Genomic DNA, 18,470 nt, shown 5'->3' on the forward strand with positions numbered 1-18,470 from the left:
ATTACAGCCTATCAGTACATTGTTTTGATTGTATTGAGACAATGCCTGTCCCACCAGCTTGATTCTAATATCCCTTGAGCATCCACCGTCTCCTGTGTACTCCCATTCAGATATTTGCTGTTAATTGGTTCTATTTTTTGCCTACCAGCTCACGTATCTGAAGCCTGAAATTCGATGGAGAATGTATATCAATGCCTCCAGTTGACGACAACTGACTTAAAAACATAATTTTTAATGCTCCGCTTCATTTGTTACTGACTTTGACATGCACAGAAAAACTAGTTTTTCTCGTTTGAGCTCAGCGAGAGAAAGAAGGAGGGAGATGATTTTGGCGTGGCCCGTTCTGCTCGCTGTGATCAACTGTCCTGTGTTTTAATGCAGCCGAATTCACAATTCAGTTGCTCTCACTTGCACATTTTTCCGTTCCTGTTGTCAGATGTCGGAAATAGTGTGAAATATGATCATGACTCATAAATAGGTTACTATGTTAACCAGCAGTCCTTACCACAGCGACGTGCTGCTGATAAGATTGCTTAGAATCACTGAATCATTCGCTGGAAATGAATAAAAGCACATGTTAATGCTGTTAGTGCTGTGAGATGGACTATACTGAAAATTAAAATGACCAATGAGAAATTTAAGAGGAACAGCGGGTTGTCTCGTTCACACTTGCACAGCCACAAAGCATCAAAACGAGCTGCAAACATGCATTCAGTAAAACATGAGAAATGTCAGCAAAACAATTTTGGATTATATTAGAAATGTGGCTGAAGAGGAACAGACGCTCCGCTCCTGAAACATCACAGCCGCAAGAGAGATGGAGCGCCGCCAGAACGCGGTGCGGCCGGATTCTGTGGATATAAGGGGTTACAGACCTGCCTGCCTGTGGGGGCGCGTGCTAGCCTCACAGGCTCCTCAATTCATTTCACCAGTCTGTATATAATGATTCAGTAGAAGTCTAAAGTTTTTTTTTTCCTGAAGTTGTCAAATCTCATCAGGTTTTAAGAAAAACAGGATCAATCATGTCAGTGAATGAACAAGTCTAATTCTAATCGCCTCTTCACACAGTAAGCAAAAATCTACACACTAAACCGTCACGCAACAGGTCGAGTTAAAAGACTCAGCGACTGTGCAGCTGAGTGAATTATTTTAGGCTGTTAGCAGCTAAATTAGCAGCTTAATTCACAGTTTAGCTGCCCAGAAAGTAAACGTCAGACACTTCCTCCGCACGTTCTACTAAAACCCGCTTGTGTTGACCCATTTTCACTTCAGCTTCAGCTTCTATGAACAAAGTGGAGCTATGACTGATGACTGCAACAAGATATTGTTTGGTCTGCTTGATGGATGATGACAGGCAGAACATTAAACTATCGGCTCAGGTCCCGATGCAACCTTTCTAAAAATAGGTTCCAAAATATGAGTTAGAGCACCTTCCTCCCTACTACTAAGATGAAAAATACTGACTTGGGTTTAAGTTACGACAAATATCTGATTACAACGTGCGGTGACCTTTTGCAATTCCAGACACACCCATCGCAAACAGAGAAGATTAAAGCATTAAAGATGCTTCACATCTGACACAGTCACTAATGACCTGAGCAGTGGTGTAACGTCAGTACATTTAGCATTTCCACATTATGCTACCTTATACTTTGCCTCTGCTACATTTCAGGAGGAAATATTGTGCTTTTAAATTCATTACTTTTATTTTAAAGTTTTAGTTACTATGTAAACTCAGATTATTAATACAAAATATAATCAACAAATAAATCATAAGGTCTTACTAATGATCTAAATACTTAGCAGCATATAAACTACTAAAATTAGCTCTGTCCTTAACAGCTACAACACTACACATTAATGCATAAACATTTATAATTCAATGATATATATTTTTTGAAATATGTTATTTGCAGAAAAGCTTAAAACATGAGGGTGAATCAACAAATAAACTTGTAATTTCCTCAAAGCAAACAATGGATAAAACCATGCCATGCAATTTAAATGTCTCAACATTCTCCTCAGAAGACGTGAGCGGTCTGACATCTGCTTACTTTTACCAAATTTCCCCTCAAGGAGATGCTACCCTCTGCAAGGTGAGGTAGGACTCACACTAACAAGCTAACCTACGACCATGGTTACAACAAGTTGATTTACAATTATCTGATATTTTACCACAAGAAAACTGGATCACAACTTTACTGGATCCTTAAATTTTGCTTTCAAAACCTGGTTAACTAGAAGTTATGTCTTAAACGTATATATAAGAAGTTTCCCCACTTACTCATAAAGTTTATATTTGACATATTTTGCATTGATTACATTCCAACAACTGACAGACCGTTAAACTGTAAAACATTCTCCGCTTACTACACACATGCACAGCTTCACAGACAACCTGCAATTAACTCCAGCAGCTACCCTTGTGTTAAGACGGAAACACACTAATAAAGGTGGAGACAAAGTGTTTGTGCTCTGCTCTGTTTGGAGGTAATTCTACGTCTATGTCTCGACAGCAGGAGGAAAAGCATTATGAGCTTTAACCACATGTAAACTTTACCCACTGCAGTTCCTGTTAGTTTACCATTGTCAACACTTCTGTACACTCTGCTGCCAGAAACACTCAGATTAATCAGTTAGTCTATGTGAAGGAATTTTACTGACACAACTTTAAATTTTTGATCAAGCAAAAAGTCCAAATATTTGACAGTTCAAGCTCCTCAAATGTGAGGAATTGCTCCTTTTGCCAGGTTTTAAATAACTGTGAATTGAATATTTTGGACCATGCGTCAAATAAAACAATCAGAGATGTCCCTTTGGACTTTGTTTAGACTACCCAATTAATGGAAAAAAGAGGCATTTATCAATAGTGAGAAATTACTTTAGCGGTCAAATAACCCAAGTAGAGATCAAACAACAGGTTGATTATTGAATTAGCAGAATGACAGAAAATTAACTGGCAGCAATTAATTGATAACAGACCAATAGTTTGTTATTTATCAAGAAAAAAACAAAGCTTTCTGTTTACAGCTTCTCAAATGTGACAGTTTTAATCCTCTTCTCAGTTTTGTATGATTGTAAATTGAGTATTTTTGGGATATTGGACTGTCGATCAGGCAGAACAAACTATTCAGAGACAACTTGGGGAAAATGTGACGCTACTCTCTGAAATTTCATAGACTCATGGAACACAGTTTATCGAGAAAATACTCAGCAGACTAATCAATAATAATAAAAATAAATAAATAAACCCCTCCCAACAAGACAGTGTTCTCAGAAACGGATTGAAAGTGCCACCGTTCAATGTGAGGAACAGCAGACGACTAAAACAAACCCACACATCACAGATTTCGTAAAAGGAGGGGAAGAAGAATACGAAAGAAGACAAAACCTCTGTCAAAAACACGACAAAGAAGCTGCTAAAACATCTCAAACGTGAACATCCACAGCCAGGAGAATTTCACAGCAACTAAACATCTGATTTTTCAGTACCAACAAAGGTGACAACCTGACAAGGCCTCAGTTTAAGCTCCACTCTGTTTAGTACACAGCACAGGATGACGTGTCACCACATCTCATGGAGGCATGGGAATCAACCGCTGCTCAGCTGTGCCCAAGATGTACCACTCTGTTTTCATTCCTGGCCCTCACGCTCCAACAAGGAACAAAATGTCACGCCTATGATCAGCAGGGCCATTACAGGCTCATGAAAAGAGAGAAATCAAAACAGGTCATGGTTATTTGGTTACAAGAGTTGCCTCTTTTCTCTGTGTCCTGTTTCTTTACTTCTCTATTATACATAATCAGTGTGGGAAATCAAGTCCAGTCAAAAGCAAGCTGCGGCTAATATGATGCTGTCTTCACCTTGGAGGACTTCTTCTAAAAATCTAGTTGGCTGACAAACGACAAAGACTGCAAGACTCTGCGGCTCCTCCGGCTGATCAACAACCAAAAACGTTCTTTTACTTGAAATTCAAACATATAACAACAAAGATTATAGAGATGCAAGGGATGTTTGCCATGCTGGTGATGCAGGAAGTGAAACTTTCTCTAATGTCATATTTGTGATCCACCACCACAAGTAAGTTCCATCAACTAAATGCAACAGATGTAACATGCAAAACATAAAGAAAATCAGAACTGGATAAGTTTCATTCTCAAAATTCATACCCAGGTTTAAGTTTTTAAAACAAAATAAAGCTAAAGGCTTATGTTCTTTGTGGTCTTTGTTAGATCGGAGAACAGGTTAAAATAGTTAGGACTTTTCAACAAGTTCACACCTGCTAGCCAACTACCACTACAGCTGTTAAAGTCCTTAGTTCCTTAATAGGTAAAGGTATGAACCCCGTGCCTGTGTTTGTAATGTAATGAGGATAATTCACTGTATATGTGTGTATATAAGCTCCTCCCACTGAGGGAAATCTGTTGTTCCCAACAAGACCTAACAATGATTGAAATTCTGATGCAGCACACCTATCCATTCAGCAGATGGCTGCAATAAAAACACAACCGAGTGACTGACAGAGCGCAGGATACAACTGCAGACAACTCCCGTCGCACTGTGGTTACAAAAAACAAAACGCTGATGTCTTGACAAACATGTTGTAACATCAGTGAGGTTGAAATGCGGGTGGTGGGCTGAGTCTCAGGAAATGTCTCCGCACTGCCGCTGCCGATGACAGCATACAGGACTACACACTATCACGAAAATCAATCATGATTAATTGGGAAGACAAAAGGCAAATGAATCAAAGATGTTGCAGCCTTAACTTAATTTGCTGCCTTAGCTGAAGAGGCACGTTCCTGCCTGGTCAATTTACCCAAATTCTCATTTGATTTTCCAGAAAAAAAAACTACTAACAAACTAAATCACAATATATATAAATATCAAAATATATAATTACATATACCTTGATAAAGAATGTTCTCCATATTGCCCCACCCCTAATGGGAAATGCTCCAATGCTACCAGTGTTTATTTAACACTGACAGTAGTTGCTGAGCAATTATTTGCTCTGCTCATTAGTTCGTGATTTGAAAACGAAGTTTGTCCTGCCAACAGTTTCCACGAACGTAACAGAGGAAATACACTACACCATTATTCTTATGAATGGCCGTCTGGAACTTTCAGAAATAAATGACAAGTTTATCCTTTGAGTTCTAATGTTAGGACCTTCCACATTTATCACGATATTTCACACATTTCAACAACTAAATAAAAAACTAAATAAAGACAAAAGCACGTCTGAGAGTGTAAAACTCACCAAATGAGAGTTCTCTTTTGCCTCTTGTACTTGCTGCACCTGTGGTTCAGCTACAACTTTCGTGTCCTGGTCAGAAGTCATGAGCCGTCTGCTTCTTGGCTCCTCAAGGAGAAGTCTCTGCGTCACCAAGTAAGCTACAGGGAGGCAGAGGGGACAAACAAGTTAGATTTGAGAACGGGCGTTTATCACATAACTGCGGCATAATATCAGTTGTTACGTGTAAGGTGAAAAGGGACAGAGGACAGTGTCTGATACTGTCTAATACTGTATGTAACTTTATAAAAGAGTGAAAAGGATGTGCGAACTTTAAAAAATGCACCTCTTGAGAAACTTTATTACACAAAATATAACTTTGCACACAAACCTAACATGTTTTCAATGCCAGTTTGTACACAGTGTATGGTGCAGGTGTAGATATTTAATTCAAACCCTTCTCAAGTTTTTGGTGTTCATTTTTGTCTTTGTTTAGCACAATGTAAACTGTCCGTCCTCCATATGCATGACGTCCTTATTTCAGCACAAACTCTGCTATAAGACAGACTTCTCATTTAATCAATTTAACAAAATATAAAGCGGCTACAAACACAAAATTCAGAAAAAGAATTCAGATGCCCATAAAAATGAGTGATAATCACTAAATACATGTTTCACTATCTATCACACACACACAGGAAAAATGTAAGAAATAAAACCATAATAGAGTATGTAAATGTTAGGGTATTCTATTTCAGCAAGCTTTGTGTCTATACCGCACTGTGTGAAAACCCACAAGCAACCTCGACTGGTTTTTTCTGTTTGTCACTTCAAGACAAAATCTCCATCTCCTTATACAAACACAAATTTTACCAGCATCAGCAGGTGAAAATTCAAGATTCTGACAGAAGTGAAATTGAATGTCTTTTATTATTATTACTGCTGCAGCGCAACAGACGTGATATTCAGAAATAGGACGACATACCATGATGTGACAACATTACATGAACAAAAAAAATATCAACTGCCAACTCTTCCCAATACATTAGTCTGACTCAACCTGCAAGCTATGGGGAGAGAGAAGGGACATAGGTTTATAGAATCAGTCTCTGACAGACCTGTACATTTGGTTTAACAGGTTTAACAGAGTCTAAAGGGCACAACAGTAACCACCAACCAACCTCAGCTTACTCTGCATTTATTATACAGTTCAACTGATGTCTTGGAGACATGTTAAATAACTGATAACAGACTCAGATACAGAAGTCTGACAAGAAAAAACTAAGTGTAAGGAACCTACAACGTGTTTCTTTTCAGAATCAAGAGAAGACGTTTCATTGGATATCAAAATCTGATTTTCTCATTAGTCACACAGTCAGAGGTTCTTCAGCACAACGACCAGCAACCTCCGCATCTTAGTCAGTGTAGTGTACTTTGTTTTAGAGCTGCCACAAATAGTCAATTAATCGATTAGTCGATCAAAAGAAAAATAACTGACAAGTACTTCATTCAAATTAATTATTAATGGCATTTTTATGCATTTTGGACTGGTAGTGAGACAAAACAAGAGATGAGGACATCACCGAGTCCACTGTGACACGACTGTGTTTTTTTTTTTTTTTTTCAAGTTTTCAACATCATCTTATTTCATCAACAGTCCTGCTGGTTAATCGCTTCCACTACACCTGACGTCAACGTTACACATTCACAGAGAAAGAGGGAGGAGGACGCCACTGTGTCCAAACATCACTGGAAACACCTTCTTTCCTGTCCCGTTGGAGCCGTTTGTAAAGATTTGATAATCCGCCCCAACAATCGGGTGCCTGTCTCTGACACAGGCCCTCGCTGTGTTTGCATACAAAGCAGAAAAAGAATGGCATGGCTGTAAAGCTGGTGACCTTTGATCCACATACTGATTCCCATACACAGCATGCGTGTGTGTGTGTGTGTGTGTGTATGTGTGTGATGCCACTGCGATGAATGGGGCTAAACACAACTCTCCATCAATTCTACTCAGTTATCAAAACAGCTGCTGTGTGATAAACTTCTTTGAACAGTGGAGTTTAAACCTGTTCCCAAACTGATCTGTACATTAACTTGGCTCAAGGGATAAGTTCAGTTAATTCTTCTCCACATTAGGGCTGCAACTCACACTTATTTTCATTGTTAATTAATGTCTTCTTTACCTTTTCAGACCTCCATCTGAAAAGGTATCGTTACCATCTGATGGAGTAAACAGGTAGCCACAGTCTGTACAGCACAAGCACTCAAGCTTGTTAACAAGCCTCTTGTGGTAACGTTACTAAGAAAACCCTGCAGCAGTCGCTCGTGTCTGCCTTTTCAGTTGTTACCATGTACGACAAGTGCTCAGAAACTATATATTTTACTACGGTGAGTCCATTTTCCTTTTATTAATGTGGTACACGAAACTAAACACAACTGTTAGTACCACTGTGCAAAAGACTAAAGCAATGTTGGTTATTGATCCAAAAGTACGATTGTTTGAACCATAACAAACCTTTAATTTACATATTGAGAATTTAATCCAAAACTAAATATACCCCTTGAGAAGGTGCTTTGTTCAGTTTTACTTTAAATCAACAAGTTTTGTTTAGATTTAGCACTACTCATCAAAATACACTGTGTGTGTCTTTGAGGTCTAACAAACGTGCTGAGTGTGTTTCCTTCCTCATTAACAGCATTAGATGTAAATTATTAATATCTATCAACATTAAATAAGAAAGTATGATTATATTTTTGCCCAATCTTACATTACATGCCTCCTACACTGTAATAACAAACTGAGTCAACACCTTTCACAAACACGGCCCACCTTGCAGCTTATTAAGTTTTGAAAGAAATAGCGTACTCCAGGTGATAAAGTATATATATAAATGTGTATATATATGTAATACAGAGCAGACAGTAATCACATGTAATGCAGCCTGACCCGGTACATCCCATAAAAACACTGACCCCGGTCACAGTACGTGCCATTTCCGCTACAGATGCACTGAGTCAATCACAACGTCTAGACAAGGCCTGAACCAAAACACACGCCTTGTTTCCACCCTGTATAATCACAAGATGTGATTTACAACCCAAATGCTACTCCGTTGTTCCGAAATAACCCCGAGGTTCAACCCCACCGGTGAAAAATGCAACAGTGGGCCAACGAGTTTATTTTTAGTCGGTGGGTTACCGCTGGTGGAGGATGGTCACCAAGCATCTTGCATGTCCCTGTGGGAGGGTTGAGCCAGTGTTTATCTCCTTCCAGACCGGTTACAGCAGTCTGTTTGGATCCACTTTACCAGCCAAACACTGCAACTTCTACTAAAGACGCAATGCAGGCGTATTTAGTAGCTGACACAGCCGAGAAGAACCGCAGCTCACACATGCCATGCCCATACCAAGGGCCGTATGTGGGCTTACTAAGGGCGAAGTACAGACTGGATGTGGGTAATAAATAAGCAATAAAATGGGAGCCGTAAACACACCATTGCCTTCTGTCTTAAAGTTAATATGGACTGGAAAGTAGCAGCCATGTCTAGTTAGCTAGCTTGCAGCAGCATCCAGTGAAAGATGGCGACCTCCGGCGTGATTTCGCGGATTCCCCAACCCCCTCCATCGTTTTCAATCAAGCTAATGAAGAGTTAGCAAGCAAGCTAAGTGAACCTAGCTTTACAGAGCTGTGACGTGACGGCGTCTACCTGTGTGTTTGTTGCTTACTCACCTGTCACCTCTCACTGCGGGGCAATGCAAATACTTTGGTGGCGGTGGTGGCAGCTGGTGGTGGCGCTGGAGTGAGGCCTTGAACTGGCTTCCAGGCTAAATACGCAGGGTATTAGCTAGCAGGCTATATCGAGCACGCTAGCTAGGAACAACCGGCTTACCGCTCTAAACCTCACCGCAAATAGTCTTCAGATTTCAGGGGGAAAAGCCACGGACAGTTGCAGCACGATGACAAAACGACGCCCCCCCAAAAATGTTTGCAAAGAAAAAAAATAAAACGGGCTCCCCCCCGACCAGCACTGCAAGCTAGCTAAGACTTAGCTAGGTGGCTAGCTAGCTAGCTTGCCTATCAACTTCGTGCAGTCGGGCTCGATAAATCTGGCGCCTGGGATTTCAAAGCGAAGTCCTCACGGTCGACAGCAGTGCTCAACGGGAGGGGGAGTCAAAAAAGCAGACCAAGAAGCCCTGGCTGAAACGGAGGAATAAACGTTGCTCGCCTCAGAGATTCCGATCGATCAAACACTCGTTAACGCTAAAGACGGGAGAGGGTTTCGGAATGGAGAAGTCGCTGTTTCCTTTCCCTTTCGTGTGCAGCCCTAAGATCGTCTACAAAGCGGTGATGAATCACTCCAAAAAGAAAGCACCTTCCTCACAGGTTCTTTAATTAAAGCAAAGAAAAACAAATGAATAAATAAAACAAATATAGATAGAATACTCTGGCAATGAGAGAACATAACATTTAAAACCATGAATACCATGAAATTCAGCTGAAAGCTCTGTGAGAAATGTTTGAAGAGGGCCTTGATTTATTGCTTTATTTTATTTGTATTGTTTTTGTCAAACTACTGTTTTTTGAGTGAAACTGCATGAATTTTGAATTTTGAACATGTTTTTTTACACATAAAAGTTTTAAACCCTCCTGTGAGGTTTTGTATTAAATTCTTTATAATACACTATGGGGATGTGTTTATTTCTGTAATTCTGTATCATTAAAAGTACATCTATGTTATACTGCATTATCAACATGGATGGATTATGAGACAGGGCCTCCACATCACACACACACACACACACAGCAGCAAGACACTGAGATTGAAAGAGACATAAAACAGCCAGACTTTGTGGACGTTTTGCATGTCTTTATAGTCATTTTGAACATAATTTTGAATCTCATTTTGCATCCTGGGATCAATTTGTGTCTCTGTATTTGTTTAGCATCTTATTGAATTTGTTTAGCATCATTGTGTGTCTCTGTTTGGCAGATTCATTTTAACTAAGAATATGGACATTAAACATCAGAATCGTTTTTAAACTGTCTCGAACGACGGATGAACAAAAAATCACTGTGGCCAAACATCTTTTTGACAAATGGACTAGACTCAGGAGTAAGTAAAGACGAACGGCTCTCAGGCCAGCGGAGTGAGACGTCGTCGTGTTTTTCCTCTCTCTGGTGCAGCACCGAACCCGGAGCTGTCACACAGCGCTCGAGCTCCCGCCCCTCCTCCCCTCCCATGCACTCGCGCTCACAGCGGGCCGTCCTCATTGGTCGAGACTGGCTGTGGGTGCACGCGGACCCACTCGTGATCAGGGAGAGTGGGTGTGGCCTAGAGAAATTGTCTCCCGCTGATTGGCTATTTATTGATCTCCGCGGATCAAAACAAATAGGGAGCAGAGAGTTTAGTTTTTGTTGTTGTTTGTCTTTTAGTTACTTTTTGTTTTTAATTTATGTTCGTTTTTCTTTGCTTGGATTTTTGTTGTTTTCCTGTTGTTCATGTTTTGTTTTTTTTTTAAAGGAAGCAGGAAGAAGCTTCCTGCTTTCGCATGATAAATGAATAAAAAAACTAAACTCATAACATAGTTGTTCGAAAATTTGTTTTGATTATTTTCATTGCTACGTCTATGTCTGATTTCATATTTTTCTTCACATTTAGACCACTTTAGACCGGGTCCAAATTAAAAACCACTACACTTAGACGTGTCAGATCTGGACCACACTGTCCCGGACGAGATAAAGACTCAAAGAAACGTTTATTCTATTTATGAAAGTGCAAACGTGAAAATGGAGATTGTACTGCATTTTTACAAATGGAACACAGATTTTAAAAACAAACAACTACTTAGACTTGTCAAATCTAAGTTGACTCCAGGGGGCGATGTGCAGAGAAACTCACTGAAGTGTTTTCAGCGTCTTTTCCGGTTGTGACGGAACACCGAGCCTTCCTTTCCCCGGTGCCGTCAGCGGACCCCAACGTGTCCTGACAAAATGGCACTTTATAATTTCAAGAAGATTATGGTGGTTCCCACCGCCAAGGTGAGTTTAGTTTCATGTGTTTAGCGTTTTAAACCGCTGTGGTTTTACCCGCTTCGTTGTTCCGCTTTGAAAGACAGCAGAAGATAAAAACAAAAAAAACATGGTGGGATTCTGCTGGGAAGGAAAACACGTGTTGTCCTGGTGTCAGGAGACAGCAGCAGGTTTTCGTACAAATATGTCCGCCTGCTTTACGGAGTTTAAACTTCTTATATCAGAAAAATAGAGAGGAAAGCCAGCTACACTTCGAGCTTGACAATGTTATAAAAAAGTCAGATTACAATAAAGGGCTCTCTTGCTTTGAAAATGCCTGCTGAGCCCAGATACGTCGCGCACCAAACTCCGTTTCTTGAAGTATAAGACTCACAGGATTGTGCAATGCGACATGGATGCTGTACATCTAGCTCACGTATCAAACCAAATTCTATATTTATGTTTCTCAGCTGTTGCTCCGGCAGTGTCAGGCCATTTAAATACCGTGTCGCGGTTGCGAGCGGTGGAAATCAAGTCATAAAATTTGAACTCCCTCGATAAAGAAAAAAGGTGCTATCTGTATTACTCGTATGCCGAATTGACAAGAAGACATGCTTTATTTGTGGACGTGACACAAGTTGATGTTATAAGGTTTCGCTTCTTGCTTACAAGTCATTATATATTAAACTGACAGATTTGTTAATGAAGTTTGGCAGTTGTCGCCAAGACAGCAGTTTACTTATGATTTTGCTTGGCAAAATACAAGAAAATTTCATGTTTTTAGTAGCAGTTCTAGTGCATGCTACAGGATTGATAAATAAGAAATACCAACAACAACACTGTAATACCAACACTGATATTTGCAGTGATCTAAAGACTTAATCAAGTAATATTAGCCACGACAAAAGAAGTTCAAGTGAAGACAAGTCAAGGACAAAAAAATTAAATTTGATGAAAATAATTAAAATTTGTACAACCATTTTTTAAAATAAAAAAATACAGAATCCAGTGCTTTGCTCAAAATAAAACAAGATGGCTTTCATGAAAAGTGAAGGGTGTTGAGGGGAAAAAAAGTGCTCTTCGCTCAACCAAAACCGTGACCTGCATGCTCTTCCTCTCCCTGCAGGACTTCATCGACATCACTTTGTCCAAAACGCAAAGGAAGACGCCCACAGTCATACACAAACATTACCAGATCCATCGTATCCGACACTTTTATATGCGAAAGGTGAAGTTTACCCAGCAGAACTACCATGACCGCCTCACGCAGATCCTCACCGACTTCCCCAAGCTCGACGTAAGTCAAAATTCTCTGCACAGAGTAAATATTATCTCTGAACTCTTTAAAGATGTAACTTTAGTAGATGAACAGTTTTTGACTGACAGCAGTAACAGGTCATTTTTACTTGATGTCTAAAGCACTTTCTGAAATTTGGTGCCATTTTTTTTTGTCTCCCCAGGACATCCATCCATTCTATGCTGATCTGATGAACGTGTTGTACGACAAAGACCATTACAAACTGGCCTTAGGTCAGATAAACATCGCCAAGAATCTGATTGATAAGTAAGTATTTCTGAAATCTTATGCTTACTGTCTGGCATATTGTTTGTTTATTGCTGTGGTTGACTTAACCAGACAAGAAAGAGCTGTGAGTTTTAATACAGCAAGTGGAAAACACGTCATCACCAGTTTACTAGTTACAGTAACAACTAGTACTAGTAACAAACGATTGTTCTTTTTTTTTTTTTAACCCTTCAGTGTTGCCAAAGACTATGTGCGTCTGATGAAATATGGAGATTCTCTGTATCGGTGTAAACAGCTGAAGAGAGCCGCTCTGGGTCGTATGTGCACCATCCTGAAAAGGCAGAAGTCAAGTCTGGAGTATCTGGAACAAGGTAAGGGAGAGACGTCTTTTCAGGAAATAAAAATATTGCCTTAGATTTATTATTGATACTTCTGGGTATCAAATTGATCGAATCCAAACATAAAAATGAATCTCCCTATTGTTAATCTTCAACAGTGCGTCAGCATCTGTCCCGTTTGCCAACAATTGACCCCAACACCAGGACCCTGCTGCTGTGTGGTTACCCCAACGTCGGCAAGTCCAGTTTCATCAACAAGGTAAATGACACCTTACAACACACTCTCGATGTGTGACAGCTGTGTACGAGGCTGATATAGTAACACTGGGGATGTTTATGTTTTGTGATGTGGAGTTTTTTTTTTCTTTAATGCATTTTGATTATGTAACATTATTGATTCAGTCGTCTTCTTCTTCTTTGCCAGGTGACCAGAGCGGATGTTGATGTCCAGCCTTACGCTTTCACCACCAAGTCTCTGTTTGTGGGTCACATGGACTACAGATACCTCCGCTGGCAGGTAAGATGCTGCAGCTCTTACTGTTACACATCACTCGTGGCCTGTTGATCCTGTCACCGTGGTCATTCTCCAAAACATATATTCATGTGTGTGTGTGTCCGTAGGTGGTGGACACCCCTGGTATCCTGGACCACCCCCTGGAGGAGAGGAACACTATAGAGATGCAGGCCATCACGGCTCTGGCTCACCTGCGAGCGGCGGTCCTTTATGTCATGGACGTTTCTGAGCAGTGCGGTCACACCCTGCAGGAACAGCTGGAGCTTTTTAACAACATCCGACCCCTGTTCGCCAACAAGGTCAGAGGATAACATGTTAACATCTGTTCTGCACAGCTGCGAGTGGCAGCCTGAGATACCTGTTGGAAATTACAACGGGCTCTGCTCCTCAATAACCATGTGATATGATGTCAGAAAATGGCGCGTACACAGAATTGTGCCACTTCAGAAGAAGGTGGAAGTGGTGAAACATTTCAGCTTTTTGTGGATGGAGAACCTGATGGATTTTGACATTTATCACTTCCTTAAACGTTCACAAAACTAAGCAGAGTTTGTTATCGTTCAAATTTTGTCAGATTTGTTTATGCTGGTTTTTAATTGAAATATTAGGCCAATTGTTTGCCTGTTTGTTTGCATTTTTTTTAATTGTGACCACAAAAAGCTCCTTAATCTGCCAAAATTACCGGTAACATGTCAGAAATATTTCATGAAATATTTTCTCACCATGCACAAGAGGTCAAGGTGCTCAAATGAACTCGCAGAGTATGGGATAAATTAAAGACAGTAATTGGTTTTATAGTATAAAATGTTAGAGTTTAATTTGCTCAGGTAATTCTGGTGTCTCGCTCCCCGCAGCCTCTCATCATTGTGGCCAACAAATGTGACGTTAAGAAGATCAATGAACTGTCCGAGGAGAATCAGGTGAGTGGTTCGCAGTTTAGGCTAAAACATCTCAGAGGCTCATTGATGGTAATGGTAATGACTGCACAGAAAATGTGGAGGAAATCGCAGGTGTTAAAGGTTTAGAATAACGTCCCGGCTTCATCTTTGGTGGTTGTCTTTTTTGCTGTTGTCAGAAAATCTTTGCAGACCTCTCTGCTGAGGGAATCTCTGTGATTGAGACCAGCACTCTGACCGAGGAGGGAGTCATGCAGGTTAAAAATGAGGTGAGATGCACGAGAAACTCAAGCCCGCTCAGGTGTGGAGGAACAAGGTTTTGTAGTTTGCTGTGAGCGAACACGTTGCAATTCACCTTCCTGTGTGTCTCAGGCCTGTGACCGGCTCCTCGCCCATCGTGTTGACACCAAGATGAAGGGCAAGAAGGTCCATGATGTTCTCAACCGGCTCCACCTGGCCATGCCTGCCAAGAGAGATGAGAAGGTAACTCCAGTCAACAAAAGAGTTTGGCTTATTGAATCCTCAGAGCCTTGTATTTTCTCATTTAACCTGTTTTTTAATCTGTTTTTTGATATTTACTAAGTCTTATTTTGTGTTTTTTCTTTCCTTTGTCTTCTCCAGGAGAGGCCTCCGTTCATCCCAGAGGGAGCCTTGATGCGCAAGAAAGCGATGGAGGTGGACACACCCAAACGCAAACTGGTATGTACAGTGTTAACAGAAAGCATGTGATCAAAAAGACAACAGCAGGGATAGAAAATAATCAAATACATATATATATTCAAGTGCTGTATTTAAGTACAGTTATAAGTACTAATAATAAAACATTTTATCGTTCATCTCACAGGAGAGAGATCTGGAGGTGGAGCTTGGCGATGACTACGTTCTGGACCTACAGAGTAAGAAGAGTTCTCATTTCAGTAATCAAGCTGCGACTGTGGATTAGTAGAACGTACATGCAACACTTTGTCAGCAACGCTCATGCTGCTTATTTTGTATTTTAAGAATACTGGGATCTGATGAACGAGAACGAGAAGCACGATAAGATCCCTGAAGTCTGGGAGGGCCACAATATCGCAGATTACATTGATCCTGACATCATGAAGGTGGGTCTCTGCTCTCCAGAGTTTTGTGGAAATTTACCTCTTGGCAGATTGTCATTACCACAGAATACAGTAGTTCATAGTGACAAAATATTCTCGAGTGGGGTCACAGTTCAGTTAAACTAATTACTGCTGAAACTTTATCTTTCATCTTCTGGCTTCCAGTGTTTGTGCCGATCAAATTTACTGTGTAATAGTTTTACGCTGATTTCTAGATTGATGTTTTTAAACTGCTTGTACGCTGGTCATAAAGTGCCACTTGAGGTCATTTGAAGAACTCAGCCTGGACATTATCAAAGTCTTTTTAATCTCAGTGAGACTTAGCTGGTAAAAAGATGAAAGACAACCAAAGGGATCAATCTTCTTTGAAATGGAAAGGATTTATTTTTCCATCTTCTAAAGTCTTTAAGAGGTCTTGTGTTTTGTTCACTCACAGAAACTGGAGGACCTGGAGAAGGAGGAGGAACTGAAGGAGAGAGCCGGAGAGTATGACTCCGATGACGAGAGCGAGGACGAAGAGATGCAGGAGGTCCGTGTTCTGGCCAAACAGATCCGTGAGAAGAAGCAGCTCATGGTCGTGGAGTCAAAGGAGAAGGATGTCCATGGGCCTCGCATGCCGAGGACCGCCACCAAGGTGAGAGAGGATGCTGCAAGATCGGGGTCCCGTCAGCTCGCGCACATTAGAGCTTGATTTTAATTGCAAAAAAAAAAAAAAAATTGAAAAGCCCCATTAGTTTTCCTACGACTGAGATGTCACCTGGTGAGGACTTCCCAACGTATCCCATGATGCCTGTCTTTTATACGTCTTTTCCAATGGAGCCTCTATTTGCAGTCTTGACAGTGATGCGTCCATGTCTGTGTGTGTGCAGGTTGAAAGAAAGAAACTGGAGAAGGAGATGGGAAACCTCGGTCTGGACATGGACGACAAGGACGATGTAAGTTCTTCCTTTAGATCAGATTTGTGACAAATTACAGTTTAGAGCTTTTTTAGACCGTCAAAAATTTTTAATGCTGTATTTTTTCTAACATCTCAAGAATGTGGTTAAATCACAATGCTTTTTATTTCTAATTCTGCCCAGTGTGGTTTTTAACAACATCATGTCTGAAGTGAAAAAATGACAGAGCGGAGTCTTCTGTCAAATAAAACCTTGAATGTCTCGAAAAAGTCTTTGTGAATGTCTGAAACCTGCTGTGTTCAAGAACACTCACGGAAATAGTTTTTCCCACAAAAGCACTGATTTTCCTCTTGTCTTTCAGAGCCACTACGCACAACAGGCCCGACGTTCCCGCAGCGTCGCTAAGAAACGCAAGCGTGAAGCTTCGGCCCCTCCGACCTCCAAAACCCGCAGCCAGAGCGCCTCCCGTCCACCACGAGACCAGTCTGGTTTACGAGATCCTAAGGTACGTGATGGCGCCTTTACAGGTTTTTTACTGATTTACTGAATTGTTTGCTTAGTCATTGGGTTCATGAAGATTTTTTTGCAATAGATAATATAAACTCATTCCTGTTAGAAGTGTGTAAATGTCAGTTCTTTCCCATGCAAATAGAAGATTGGCTCACGGTTTTATTTCCCCCTTTGTCCTCTAAGTTGGTCTTTTTGCTCATGTACTGCAAACTCGGTCCTAAAGATTATTGACCAATGTTAAATATGAGCTGAGGTGACGACATGAGTCCACTTCAAACACCATTAGGTTAAACTTTGCACAGTAAACAAAATGCAGCATTTCTATATCATAGCAGACATTCCCATGTGGGGGGAAAAAACTGTAAACTGCACGTTTGTGTGCATTTTAGCAGCGTGGTATGGAGTGAGTTTAATCTGTGAGTTTAATAACAAGGCATTAGTGGATTAAAGAAATCCCTGGACCTAGAAGATAACTTGAAGAGGGCTCATGTCAGTGTGGGTTTTTTTTTGTTTGTTTGTTCTGCAGATGGCAAAGAAGGCAAAGAAGATGATGAAGAACTCCCAGAAAGGCATGAACCGCCAAGGCAAGAAGGGAGAGTCAGACAGGCACGTGTTTGACCTCAAACCCAAACACCTCCTGGCCGGGAAGAGGAAGTCAGGCACCACAGATCGCAGATAAAACCGCTTTTTCTGGACTGTCGAAACTTTTACACTCTTTGGGGAAAGAGAGGCTTCTCTGTGGGGACAGTATTTGTGTCTTTATTCAGTGCATTTCCCCAGCAATAAAAAAAGAACATGAACTATCTTTGATTTTAATTGAGGAAACTCTGATTTAAAAAAAGCTGCTGGGGAAATACACCAACACGTTTAAATGATTAATAATTACAATAATAGTGTGTCTTTTGTCAGTGCTAAAGCTTTTGCTCACAAAACTAAACTTTCAGAACTGAAGATCTCAGAATCATATGGAAGAGCAGACACTCAAAAACAGTGATGATGGTTAATGTCTGATTTTGTTACTGCGTTTGCCATGATCAAACTTTGACCCTGATCAACAGTAAAAATATCAAATATTATTCAGTTGTTAAACTGACTTGTATGCAATATCACTAGTTTATCTCTTGTTAATAGCAGTTAGGTAAAATTTCATGCCTTACAGTTTGTATGTGACTCAGGAAATGCTGGGTTTACTTCAGATAAAGTGATGATGCTTCCTTCAGCGTTCTCTTCTTGAGAAGTATTCGATAACAAAGGGGCCCAAATAAATATACACACGAACTCAACACTGCAGTCAGGTTGTCTCTTTACTTTAAGTAAAATCTCTTTATATGGTGTGCTTTTATCTTGAAAAACCAAAGTCATGTCCGGAATTTACCTACTTCACTTTACCTGTATTGATTTGGAAATGGTTCTAAGCTGAGTTGTCAGTATCAGCTCTTGA

General features: G+C 40.5%; 2 protein-coding genes across 6 annotated transcripts in view; one reads left to right on the top strand and one right to left on the bottom strand.

The window, feature by feature from the left end:
• Positions 1-9,518, bottom strand: part of larp4b (La ribonucleoprotein 4B) — a 33,562-nt gene extending 24,044 nt beyond the window's left edge. For all 5 annotated transcript variants that reach the window (XM_041054962.1, XM_041054961.1, XM_041054959.1 and 2 more), the window contains exons 1-2: positions 8,971-9,518; positions 5,265-5,398 (exon numbers count right to left, since the gene is read on the bottom strand). In XM_041054962.1, the coding sequence (XP_040910896.1) occupies positions 5,265-5,345 (81 nt within the window). In that variant the 5' untranslated portion in view covers positions 5,346-5,398; positions 8,971-9,518. The remainder of the gene's footprint in view (positions 1-5,264; positions 5,399-8,970) is intronic.
• Positions 9,519-11,177: 1,659 nt separating this feature from the next.
• Positions 11,178-18,309, top strand: gtpbp4 (GTP binding protein 4). The gene is made up of 17 exons (XM_041056059.1): positions 11,178-11,280; positions 12,377-12,547; positions 12,711-12,814; positions 13,010-13,146; positions 13,272-13,372; positions 13,538-13,630; positions 13,735-13,926; positions 14,482-14,547; positions 14,703-14,792; positions 14,896-15,006; positions 15,145-15,222; positions 15,368-15,419; positions 15,526-15,626; positions 16,060-16,257; positions 16,493-16,558; positions 16,881-17,024; positions 17,556-18,309. Exons 1-17 carry the CDS (start codon positions 11,233-11,235, stop codon positions 17,706-17,708), a joined length of 1,905 nt encoding a protein of 634 aa, XP_040911993.1. The 5' UTR covers positions 11,178-11,232; the 3' UTR covers positions 17,709-18,309.
• Positions 18,310-18,470: the final 161 nt, after the last annotated feature.

Source organism: Toxotes jaculatrix, chromosome 14, assembly GCF_017976425.1.
Source record: "Toxotes jaculatrix isolate fToxJac2 chromosome 14, fToxJac2.pri, whole genome shotgun sequence".
Taxonomy (NCBI): Eukaryota; Metazoa; Chordata; class Actinopteri; family Toxotidae; genus Toxotes; species Toxotes jaculatrix.